The sequence below is a fragment of the Carettochelys insculpta genome, chromosome 2, assembly GCF_033958435.1.
Source record: "Carettochelys insculpta isolate YL-2023 chromosome 2, ASM3395843v1, whole genome shotgun sequence".
NCBI classification, from domain to species: domain Eukaryota; kingdom Metazoa; phylum Chordata; order Testudines; family Carettochelyidae; genus Carettochelys; species Carettochelys insculpta.
Window position 1 is genome coordinate 113,663,110 of NC_134138.1, and position 13,436 is coordinate 113,676,545.

Consider the following 13,436-nt stretch of genomic DNA (forward strand, 5'->3'; position numbering starts at 1 on the left):
CAGTTTTATTAAATGTACCTAATATATTTACAAATTTAGGCTCTTTGTCCTACAATTTAGAAAGTAATCAAGTCCCAAATGCTTATTTTAAAATAAATTAGGTGTTTTTCTTGCTTTGTCTAACAGCTGTTGGTCTTGCAATAGAGGATGTAGTGTTTATTAAACAATGGATCATCCTCAAAATGTAGCAGAGCTATCCAAGGAGGAAAAAAAAAAAGATTTTTGTAAAGTTGTGAGGAGAGGGTTAGTAATCAAAAAGTTAACCTCATTGTTGCTGGGTAGCACTTAATTCCTTCCACCAATTTGAATAGGACATGCATTCAGGAATGTTCTCAGTGTATCTAAGCATGCTGCAAAAAGGTCTTATGTGCCTTGTGCTGTAAATATCTATAGCAGTGGTTCCCAAATTTTTCAGCATCACATCCTCCTTTTGATTTTTGAGACACTCTCATTTCCCCCAAAACTCTTCTTTGTATCATCCAACTCCCCCCTTTTAACAAAAAATTCAATTTGTAGTTTAAAATGAACACAAAAACTCGATGTAAAAATGTTATTTAAAATTAAGTACAAATAGTTTTTCTTGGCCCATTGTGGGTGCCTGGTGCAGCCCCAGGTGGTCAGCTGCCTGAGCACTGTGCCAGCTGCCAGAGCTGCCCACACCAGCTGCCAGCCCAGCTGAGCCCTGTGCTGCCAGAGCTTCGCGTCCAAGCTGACCAAACTCCTCACTGCCAGGGCCAGCCACCTGCCCACCAGCCTGAGGTGCCCAAGCCCTGCAATGTCAGGGACAGCCACGCAAGCCCCACGAGCCCTGCAAGCCGGCTGCCTGAGCCCCGTAAGCCCCCCTGCCCAAGTCCCTCCCCTCCCCCCCAAAGCCAGGCATCCCCAGTCCTCCACTCACTCCATCTCCCTCCTGCAAGCCAAGCATTCCCAGCCCCCATCTAACCCAATGCTTCTTCTCCTTCTCCCCTCCCCTCCCCAACCCACACTCAGTCCCTTGTGCAAGAGGCAGCCAGCTCCATCTGGGTGTTCGCTGGCTGCCCACTTTTTTTAGCGGCTGTGTCGGACTGCCTATGTAAAATGGCAGGGGCTGAGAGCCAGTAGCAAAAGCTGGATCTTTCTTGAGGTGGGGGGAATGATTGGGGGGGGCTGGGTCACCTCACACCCCCACCCTGTAATTTCTTCATGCCCCCCAGATTGGGAAACCATGATCTGTAGTAACAGAGGTAGCCATGTTAGTCTGTATCATCACAGAAAGAAAAGCTGTCCTGTAGCATTTAGAAGACTAACAACATAATTTACTAGGTGGTGAGCTTTTGGTGGAACAGACCCACTTCTTCAGATCTGAAAAATTCTGGTAAAGGAAAATGAGTGCAGTTTATGAAATAAAATAAATGAAGTTTCATTTATCGGAATTTTCCAGATCTGAAGAAGCGGGTCTGTCCCCCAAAAGGCCATCACCTAATAAATTATTTAATTTTATGCCTGTTCTCTGTACTGCATATTAGTTTTTAGAGAGTCTTACAGAGGCATTTGATGTTGTTCATACATCCTATTGGAGTTCATATACTGGGCTTTTCTGCACTGCAAAAATAAAGTGCCCATTGCCATCAGCATATGCAGATGAATGAGTGTTAAACATGATTTAGCCACAATTATAACCAAAGACAAACCTAATTAAGCAACATGTCACAATGTGTTTGTTAAAATTTATTAGTTATTATGCTGAAATGTAGTTTGTCCTTGGCTACACTTGCATGTAGCACCAAGTCAACTGCAGAAAGAGGTCAGTTTTGTAGTACATGACAACTGCCATACTAGGTCAACCCAATAGTCTGTTGGACCCAGTATTCTGTCTCTAGCATGCCCAATACTAGATCTTCAGGGGGAGTGTACAGAAGAGGGCAGTTGTTGGGAAGAACAGCTCGTCTTTACCTTCTGGCTTCTGGTGGAGGTTTTAGACAGATCATTCTGGCTAATATCCAGTGATGATCTATTCTGTTCCATGAACTCAGCGAATTCCTTTTTGAACGCAGTTATATTTCTTGCCTTCAGAGCATCCTGTCACAATGAGTTATGCACCGTGTACTATGTGAAAAAGTATTACATTTTGTTGGCATTCGTTATTAGTTTAATCAGTTGACCTTTGGCTTTTATGTTGTGGGAAGATAGATGACACTTCTCTTTTCACTTTTTCCAAACTGTTCATGATTTTCATAGGCTGTGTCTACACTAGCCCCAAACTTCGAAATGGCCATGCAAATGGCTATTTCGAAGTTTACTAATGAAGCGCTGAAATACATATTCAGCGCCTCATTAGCACACAGGCGGCCACGGCTCTTCGAAATTGATGCAGCTCACCGCCGCGTGGCTCGTCCAGACAGGGCTCCTTTTCTAAAGGACCCCATCTACTTCGAAGTCCCCTTATTCCCATCTGCTCATAGGAATAAGGGGACTTTGAAGTAGGCGGGGTCCTTCAAAAAGGAGCCCCATCTGGATGAGCCGCACGGCGGCGAGCCACGTCAATTTCGAAGTGCGGCGGCCACCCGCATGCTAATGAAGCGCTGAATATGTATTTCAGAGCTTCATTAGTAAACTTTGAAATGGCCATTTCGAAGTTTGGGGCTAGTGTAGACATAGCCGTAGACTTCTGTCTGATCACTCTTCAATCATATCTTTTCTAAGATGAACAGGCCTGTTTTTTTTGAGGTCTCCTTGTATTGAAGCCATTCCATACCCTTGATCATCTTTGTCCCTCTCTGAAACTTTCCCAGTTCTATTATTTCCTTTTTGAGGTGAGATGAACAGACAAGGCTTTTTCTGTGAAACCAATCCAAAAGATGTCTGTGTAATCTCAGAAAACAAGAGGGAAGTGCTGCCATTATTAGACAAGGTCAAGCATTTAGGAAGTTTTGTATATCAATATGAGCCATCTGAGCGAAATGAAGTATCAAAGCAAACTGTTCTCTGCTGTATTTGCTCTATGGTTCTATCTCATTTCTCAGTTCTGTACAAACTGAAGTTTAAACTTTATTCATTAAAGATTGGAGCAGTGAATCATTACGAATCCTTTTCCTCTATAGGTTTGATTGTATCTGTTTCTTAAATTGAGTGATTTATATTTATGCTGCTAGAACTTTAGTGAGTATCCAGGTACTGCTTTCCAGATGATGTAAAACAGAAATATGGACTTACCAGTTCTGTAAAGATTCCCCCCAAACCCTGTAAATTGCATTTGAAATTGTTAATTTCTATGAATACAAGGTACTACCATACATTAATTTAACCAGAAATTCCTTTATTAAATCTAAAGGCCAAATGATAGTCACAAAATGGCTCTAAACATGTCTTAAAAACTTAAATAAATAAATAATTTCCTCCAAATACACATGAATGGATCTGTCCAAGATATAGAACACTCATTCTGGTTTACTCCTGCATCATCAGATAGGATCTTATAAATATCACAGTAAGTCTGCTGCTTTTTATTGCTGCGCAATAAACAAGTGATATCACATTAACAGTTATTATCTTAGCTGAAAAATAGTTTTGGACTGTTTTGAATATGAGCCTTTCTTAGCAATGGCTAAAACATGGTACAGTATTTGGGTCTCCTCCTTTCATATTATCTTAAATCTAGCTGCACCTGTATTATCTTTTCACACTGGCATATATATAAAGATAATATGGCATGCTTGAGTGTACTATCAGCTTATCATATTACAAAACAACTTCTCTTTGTCTGTTAGGACCAGTTTGTAACCTTCTGTAAATTAGAGGTCTTTTCTCTAGAAATCTTTTTATGTCATTATTGGTATTCCAAGCTTAATGTGCTCCAAAAACTAACCTTGCTAAATGCCACAGTCCTTTTAACTGTCGAATTTATTTTTCTGGGGTCTTGTTACATTGGCTTAGCTATCTCCATATATTTTTCTTATTCCAGCTAAGAACCTTAACCCTTTATCCTACAACCATCCTACAAGTGTTGCACATTCTTCTTTTAATGTGGTTAAAATATTGGTAAACCATTCCAGTAGCTTAATTCATCTGAACTGTAAAATTACTTTGTCTCTCATGTAAACCCTTTTTCTCGTGACAATAGTTTGTTGGGGCTTAACACTGTTGAAAAGAATTTGCATGTTCTTTTCCACAAAGCCTTGAGTGCTGTATTTGAAATAGGAGGTTTTAAAACCTTAACTGCAATTTGTTTTTCGTATTCTATATGGTTATGAAACAGTGTTGGGCTAGTTTTCTCAAAGATAAGATATGAAGTAGCTTTATTTTTCTTTTGGCCAAGTGTGGGGTTTTTTTTCCCTTTTTAGGCAAGTACTTAAAGGGTCTGTCAGAAGGCTTTTAATTTTCTTTGCTAAAGACACAAATTGCCCTCTTGAAGGGAGACATCAAGCAGTAATCACATTTTCAGCATGAATCAGATTTGCTGGATTATGTGAAATGGATGATCATTATCATCTTAATAACCAGCTGTGTAGTGGTAACTAAATAGGCAATCCCTGTACAGTATGTCAGTAAAAAGCTTTATTTACTAAGGTTTTCTTCTAAAGTTCCATGAGCAGCATTTCTGTTTAGACTGGTAATCTAACATAAATAGAAATCGAAGGTACTATTAGTTGACTCAATATTTTGTACAAGTCATAACAGATCAGGCCGCTTCTGAAAATTTCTTCTGTTTTGAAAACTGATTATCATAACCATAAGTTTGCTACACGTACGGTATTGTTTTGATTGCAGATATTTACCTAGGCAAGCTTATCGTTTAATTTTGATATTGTACAGTAACAAGGTCAGAAGATCCAGTACCATTTAAAATAATAAAATGAACAAAAAAAATTGAGTATTATCTTACCTTTGAGGGTTTGTGAGGCTTACAAACTGACATGTAGGTGTTGAAACAGGATGTTCTTTAGTGATAGCTGCTAGGTATATTCAACATGCAGGGTGCACATGTGTACCATACGTCTGAGTATGGAAATGTTTCGTAGTGGTGTCCATTCATCTGCACACACCCCTCATGTTCTTTGCCAGTGGTATAATAGGAAGTGCAGGTCAACTCCTCTCAGCTATGTCTACACTACAAAAATAACTTCCAATTTGAGAGTCTACACACACACCCTACTTCGAAGTTGAACTTCAAAGTAGGGCACTACTCCATTCCTGGGAATGGATTAAGGACTTCAAAGTTGGGGGTGTGTGCAGAAGAATGGACACCACTGAGAAACATTTCCAGACTCAGACACATGGTACACGTGTGCACCCTGCAATTTGGATACACGTAGCAGCCATCACTAAAAAGAGCATTCTGTTTCAACACCCACATGCCAGTTTGTAAGACTCACAAGTTAACTTCCAAGTTAGGGTAGATGTGTGTAGACTCTCTGGTGGCTACTTCGATGTAGTGCCTAACTTCGAAGATAGTTCCTAGTTGTAGACGTACCCCTCCAGTTTCCTCTTATCACTAAGTGGCCTGTTGTTTTGCTCTAGTTTTCCTAGAAGTGTGCTCTTCCTCTTTTGTGTATATAGTTCAGTGTTCATAAAATACATTCTGAAGTTTTCAAGGCTACAGAAAAAATTAATCTCTGCAGTGATCAGTTCTGTAGCTTGTAGTTATCACTTAGTACATGTAGGTTTTATCTGAACGCTAAATTCAGATTTTCTGGAAGGACATAAAATATATTAATTTTACAAAATAAGTTTTTTTTAACCTTATGCAATCTGTTTGTCATAAGAATATTTAAATTCTAATACGTCATACGAATGTATAGTGTATATTTAGTACTGTACCAGACTTCTATTAGTTATCTATCTTTAGTTTGTCATGGTACATGTAGCTTTTTTGGTTTTGGATGAATATTATTTTCCACTGAGGCAGTTTTGTTAGGAAAACATGAATAAAATCAATTGTCTGAGATATTCATCTCACGAGTTCCTTATTTGCTATATCATGAACGTAATGATTATTGTATAAAAACAACTCTTTATCGGTCAGACCAGTAGGCAGTGATGGATATTTCTGAGGAAGATGTTAAAATCTACTCTGTCTGTCCCTGTTTATGCACTGGTACACAGTACAGATTTGTTTATACCTTAGCCAAGCTCATGATCAGTTTCACTTTAGCAAGGGAGAAGTGGATGGCTCTTGGAATTGTCTAACAAGCCATATTCATTTAATGTGCTTTTTGAGTTATACTAAACTGCTTGAGATATGTAGTGAGTCAGTATGGCCTCCTGCAGACCCGGAGGCAGGGGAGGCTATGCAGAGGCCCTGGTGGGCGGGGCCGGAGTCAGGAGACCAGAGGCCCGCCCCTCAGAGGGCGGGGCCAAGGGTTAGAAGAGCCAAAGGCGGGACTCAGGACCCATTCGGGCCTGGGCCTCCGGGCAGGGAGGACGTGCCTGCACGAGCTCCTCGGAACCAAAGGGAGAGGGCCTGCGGCCGCCCGGCCAGGCCAGAGGAGCAGGCCCCCAGAGGCTCCAAGCAATCCCGGGTCCATATGCCCCAAGGAGACTACCCGGACTTCCCAGACCTACCAGGACCTTCCCGCCGGCGGAGACCCCCCGCCTTGGAAGAGGCCCCGGGAGCGGGCTGCCCCAGAGTCCCGGCGGATCCTTACAGCACTCAGACCCAGGACCGCCTTGCGTCTCCTGTATTGCCGCCGCCTGACTACCCTAACGACATTGTTATGGACGATTGGCCGGAGCCCCCGAAGGTGGATAACCCAGAGGAGACCGACCTAGGGGGCCCCCTCGACCAGATGGACTGGGACCTTCCGCCAGCAGAGGGTGAGGTAGGAAGTGGCCCGGGGAACAACACTCACGAACCAATGGCAGTGTGTTGCGGTCTGGATCCCCACTGCCGGGGTTGCGTGTGAGCGACCCCCAGGGCCCCGGGCTGGGTCGCAGTGGAGTGGGAGGGCCTGCGACCCCCTACCCCCCTTCCTTGGCAGGGCCAGCCTGTGCTGGGCCTGCACTTAAACCCTTGGGTTGTTGCCCCTTCCCAAACTGAGGGCTGGGCCTGTGTTTAAACCCTTGGGTTGCTGCCCTGCCCCAAACTGAGGGCTGGGCCTGTGGTTACACCTTGTGTTGCTGCCCCGCCCCAAACTGGGGCTGGGCTTGTGTTTAAACCTTGTGTTTCTGCCCCTCCCCAAACTGAGGGCTGGGCCCAGAACTGTGCTAGTACTTGGGGACTGCTGCCCTACCCTGAACTGAGGGCCGGGCCTAGAACCGTACTATCACCCGTGAACTGCTGCCCTGTCCTGGACTGAGGGCTGGGCCCAGAACTATACTACTCTTGTGAACTGCGGCCCCGCCCCACGTTGAGGGCTGGGGCCTGTATGGTGTTGTAGCGGTGAGCCGCTGACCACCCGAACTGAGTACGGGCTGGTGCTCTAACCCCTTTTGCTGCCGCCCGCCCTAGGCCAAGGGGCTGGGCGTCTTTGGACATGTTACACGGTATATAAATGAAGCTTTTTTAAATGAACCTTTCCAGAGCTTTTTTCTTCATATTTACTTTTATGACCGCATGCCCAGTTTCTTGGCCTTAGTGACATCCCGTGGCAGTGAGTTGCACAGTCAAAATGTGTACAGTGTGAAACAGCATTTCCTTTTGTCCATTTTGAATTTGTTACATTTTTGCGAATGTCTTGTTGTTTCTGCTCTTTGAGATAAAGAGAGTAAATAGAAGGTCCTGGTTTCTCTTGTGTATACCATTTTGTGTACTTTCGTTTTGGCCTTTCTAATTTTGTATGCTATCCATCCCCATCTTTTCAATTTTCTTCTGTCCTCCTAACCCTCATCTTTTGATCTGGTACTTTCCAGTGTTAGGTGGCAATATGCTGGGCTACATGGCTCATGGTCTGATCTAACATGGCAATTCCTGAATAGTGCAGTTTTATTTAACATTATAATGAAGACATTACAAGTGTATGAGATCACATGTAGTTGCTGAAAAATAATGGTAATAGGTAGTAAAAATTAATTATGGCTCTTTTACAAGTTTTGTTAGCAAAATGAGATGTGTTTTGAGTAAAAAGTCTTCGAAGGCAAAGATCTTAAAGCAACAGTGTCAAGAAAAGAGTCTGTGTAAAACTGAGTTAATCAATGTACATTTTATGAAGTTCACCTATAAAATTTCACTCTGCGTAAAAAATACTCTACAAAAGGAAAGAATAATGTTGGCTACTGTACACTGTGAGAATAGCCACACTTAAAATAAGCAAAATAAACCAGGAGATTCTTTTAGTGCAGTATATTATCTGGTATCAAATGGCTTTAAGACGTCGCACCTCCTGTTTGGGACTTGTAAGAGAAGTTATCCTGCAGGTAAATTCCTTGTCCTGACCATAAAGGAAGAAAGACGAAAAAACAATGGATGTTGTTTAATTAGACTACACATTTATTCACTCAGTATATTAGGAAATATAAGCTGTAAATTGTTCAGTGCAGGTCATCATTCTTTCCTTAATTTTTTTCATCTACTTGGGAGGGCTGCCATCAGCTCTTACCTTTCTTAGCTTAGTCCCATCCAGTCCAGGAATATGTACAAAGAGGGCAAGAAGGGGCACAGGTGCCCCCCACCTCCAGGCACCAAGGACACAAAACTCTTCCACAGCTGGAAGGAGCGTGACCTCCTCTAAGACAGAGCAGGAGATGATAGCTGTTCTGGCCCTGGAGCTGCAGAGGGAGACCAGCTCCTTTTAGCTGCTGAGTGAAAGTGTGCTCCTCTGGCTGTGGAGGGAGAAAGGAAAGCCAGCTCCATCGGTCCTGGGTCTGCAGCAGGGAGAGCTAGTCCTCAGGCCCCGGGGGACACGGTCATCACATTCAGTTGTGGTGAGAACATTAGGCTCAAATCAGAAGGATGTACTATAACAGAGCTGATTAACATGAGTAATATGTTTTTGTGTCATGGTTACTCATGTCCAATGTGCTCCATAAAACTAAGTGTTATCCAAGTGACCTAGAATACACTGTACTGTAATCTCCTGCCTTATTTTGAAATTTTTATCTTGAAATAATTGGAGAAATGTATATTTTGGGATTTTTTTCAGATGGTCAGGTATTAAAGCTATTGTTAAAAATACACATTCAAGAATGAATGGGTATTTTTATCTTACATGCCATATTTTAGACTTAAGAAAATTTTAGTTGCATTTCTGTTTTTGTACAAGTGCCACAGAGCTATGAGTTAGACTGAAATATGGCAGAAGCAATCTCATTTGAAAGACACATTAATTTTTGGGTTAAAATCAGTATGATTGGAGGATGAGAATTACCTAGATTGCACTTTGAGGCTCTAAGCAGTTAATTCCCAGCATTTCTTTTAAGAATCAGCAGCAAGTGACCCTCTTTGGATCCGCTCTCTGCTGCTGCAAAATCCCTGCCCTTTCTCGTTGAGTTCAGGAGGTACTCATTTTCTTACTCTGCGTGTACAAAGCCATTTTGTCAGGAGAAGGAGTGCACTTGTAGCCTTCAGGAACATGGTATGGGCATATTGAAGCTTTGGAGCAATTGTGCAGTTTGTCCTAAGTGCATATTTTGGGTATGTAACATAGCTGTATGTGAAATTATGGATACTCATTGATTCTGTAACTAAAAAGTGTTTAAACCAGGCATGCCTGTGCAGAGACATAGAAACCAAACAGTTTTATCTCTGGGGTGGATCCTGGTCAGGTTAGCCAGTAAAAAGCTGGAAGGAAGATGGGGTGAGAAACCACCTTGAACAAAGACTGTGTTAAGTTCAGGCTTGCAAATGCATGTTTTCACTTTTTACTTGCTTATAACCATCTCTATATTTATTTTTACTTACCACTTTTCATCCTTGCTCTTCTATGTTACTTTTAATCTAAACCAGGGCTCAGCAACCTCTCTGAGGGAGAGTGCCAAAATTTGACCTTTTTGATCTCTCTATATGGTCCAAGTGCTGGTGATACTTTTGAAAGCCACTAATAGTCCTACTTACTACACCTTTATTAATAAATAAATTAAGATGCAGAGGTTTACTGTTTAGGTGGTGGTTGTTAGCATTAGCTTGTCTTTTGTTAATCTGTAGACGGGCCGGGCTTTAAGTAAGCTCCAGTTTCCATGGGGGAGTATGAGTGGGGCTGAGTTCCTGCCTCGCATGCCTATTTAATATTCAGCATAGATGCAGTTTCAAGTCCCAAAGAACTCAACTGTCTTCCTTCCCTTCTCATTTTCTGCTTCCATTTTCATTGAGAAGTAGCGTGTGGTAACTCCACCTACACCTTCTTACTGTTTCTTCCTCACCTGTAGTTCAAATGCTGATTTTTAAAAATACAGAACCCTTTGAGATATCTCAGTGCAGCACATGGACTTGTTCTAATGTTTATTTCAACAGCTGCAAGCCTTCTAGTATGAATAAGGATATTTTAGACTAGTAGAAGATCACATGCTAATTGCTTGGGAGCAAAAGACGAACTGCTGTTTACGAAAACGTACCAGTGTTTTGAGAGACCTGCCTTCTAAATGGCCAACTAGACAGAATCTGAGTATAACCATGTCTTCCATATCTTTCGTTCCTCTCACATAGCATCCTTTGGGGGGAAAAAAACTGACACTAAAATAAGGTTTTCAAATAGAAATAGCTGAACAAAATTCTTAACTGAAGACTTTCATCAATATATGTTTTGAATAGATCACCAGCTGTGAATCATAGTGGTGGTACAAAATTTGTCCCTTTGATTATTGAAATAGTTTGCCTAGTACCAGTAATATGGCTTCATGGCTGTTTCAGTAGTACTCTTATACGTTGTTTTAAAAGTCATTAAAATGGTGGTGTTACTGTAGCTTGAGATATATCATACTTCAGTCGTTATAAACTTAGTTTAAACTGCAAAACTGAGTGAATGTTGTGGAAATCTCAAAAGATGCTGAATTTAGGAGGAGGATATTAAGCAAAAAGATCAAGGAAGCAATTAATTCATTTAAAAATGGATAATTAAGATGAGTCTAATGTGACTGTAAGAGAATTATATGATTAACTCTGTAAAGCATGAACTGACTCTTCACCAATTGGCAGGTTGATGACATCTTAGGAGAAGGCAGTGATGATAGTGACAGTGAGAAAAAGAAGACAGAAGAAGAAGGAGAGAAACCCCAGAGTACAACAGAATCACTAGGAATGAAAATAGAACAGAGGCCTGGCTCATCATCCTCATCATCAAGTGAAAGGAGCTTAACAGGCAGTGTACCCAGGTATGAGTTCTTTTAATGTAAGAATGTTTTTTATATCAAAAATTCAACAAAGTGATATTTAAAATGGGATTCACTTATGCTTTGTATTCTATTTTCTAAAAACAAATAGTTTTAAGCACAAGTTCCTACCCAGCCATTGTGACAGGTAGAACAACTAACCAGTTTTCTGTTAAAACTGGATTAGCTTTAAAATTATAAATTACATAATACAGGAATGCTATTGGGTTTGATTTGTCCTACCTTTGAAGCCCACTAAAATGCAATTTTTCCAAGTCTGAAGATCTATAGAAACCAAGTATTACCTTCAAGATGAGACCCATTATTGTCTTAAATTCCAACTGTTGCAGTTAGTATCCATCTACCACCAAGTGGTAAAGAATCAAATAGTGGGGCGTGACATGGGGATGCTCATTATGCCTTTCCTTTCCTTTTCTTTTGGTGTCCATTTTGGTGATTGCTTATAAGAAATTAGATTTCTTAAATCCCAGATCAACAGTGTAAGTCTTCATGGGTGCAAATACACTTCTCTGTAATGGAAAAGAAATGTAAATTTTAGAGTGTCAATTTTGATTGCCTAAATCACCTGTTCAAAATATTTTAATCATAACTCAGAAACCTTTCTATACAGAGGGCGTTTACTTCAGTCCATGAGTTAAATGCCGGCTGTAGGCATCTGTACATTGTGTCTTACATTTGCATGTGAATTAGGCCAAAAGCAAATTCACTGTTATTTTAGTAGTGTATGTATGTATTAGAAAACCATCACATGGTTTGACACAGTTGGTGCTTATGCAGCGCACCACAGCTGGGATAGCAGGACTGCCATGGGTCAGTCACTGTTGAGGAACTATACGGAGAACCTTTATAAAACTTGTTATCCTAACTTCTGGGATCCTACATTTATACATATGATATCTTAAATTCGTCAAGTAAGCTAATGTGATTGAGTACGTGGAAGGGCTACGCTGAAAATACTCTCTCAAGGCAAACTGCAAGGAATATGTCATACAGTCTCAAACTGGAGGTTTATTCTAAAATTAGATTCAGCAAGCCAGTAACAAAAGTACCATACTGGTTACAAAGAAGCAAAAATAAAGTCCCTTTTAAGCATCCCGGCCCTTGATACTATGTCTGCAGCCAAGTCTAATATTGTGAGCAGTGAATGAGAATCAGGTTCACTGTATGTTAGGTCCACCAGTTCCAAAGGACCAGACACTGATCTTCAGGTCAGTATGAATCTCCATTAGTACCCAATAATTACACTGATAGCAGTTCTTTAAATTATTAAAATTAAAGGTTTAATTGTATAAAACAAGTAGTAAGAAAAGAGTTGCTGTGGTTAAAAGATACACATAGATATGCTTAAAGTCTGAAGGTCAATCACCTAGCAGAGTTGGTGAGGCTGCTGATTTGTGTAAGTCTTTCTGGAATCAATGTGAAAATTACAGTCCAGTTGGCAGTCCAGGTGTAGAGTTTGTTCAAATTCTATGCAAACTGCCAGAGTAAATCTTAAGACCTCAATCTTGTGGCTTAGATGTTTCCCTTCAAGGTTTAAGACGACCTGAAATTAAAAGTATCAGGCCTAGGACTGCTTCTTTATAATCTTTTAGCAAGCTGATAACTCTCGATGGCAGATGAAGAATAGGGGGTGTATATTGCTGCTTTGTGGCTAGTCTGTTTCTGTGCATACACAGGAAACTTGCTGCGTTAATTCATATAAGACAATTAGCAATTCAGACTATCAAGTTATTTCATTATAGCACAGGTAATCTGAAGACAACATAAATAGTGTTAGTTTATATAGTATCTTAAGTCTGTGATCTTAAAGTTAATTGAGCCATAATATAACGCAGTTCAGACATGGAATGGTACCAGCATCTACAGACTGACCTGTTTATGCTGATCATTTCTGACGTGATACAGGTAAACACAGATATACTCATGGTACACCCTTTGATTCTCTAAAAATACAGGCAGACATGTTAAAAATTCTAGTCTAACATGGCTTTGGTAACAACCTGAAAGGGATGGCCCTATTTACTGCAGTAATATCCTTTTATTACATCCTTAAGGGTTGCTTCCAGGTCACCACTTTGCTAATTGTTTAACCTTTGCTGACTCAGCATTACTGCTGGGAAATTAAGCTGTCATAATTTCCTTTTACAACTAAAATACAGTAAAATGACTGCTTAATGCAGATATCTGTTAATCTATGG

General features: G+C 40.9%; 1 protein-coding gene across 1 annotated transcript in view; it reads left to right on the top strand.

The window, feature by feature from the left end:
* Window positions 1-13,436, top strand: part of CTDP1 (CTD phosphatase subunit 1) — a 189,663-nt gene that overhangs the window by 112,783 nt on the left and 63,444 nt on the right. The window contains exon 12 of the mRNA XM_074987564.1: window positions 11,045-11,220. Within this exon, the coding sequence (XP_074843665.1) occupies window positions 11,045-11,220 (176 nt within the window). The remainder of the gene's footprint in view (window positions 1-11,044; window positions 11,221-13,436) is intronic.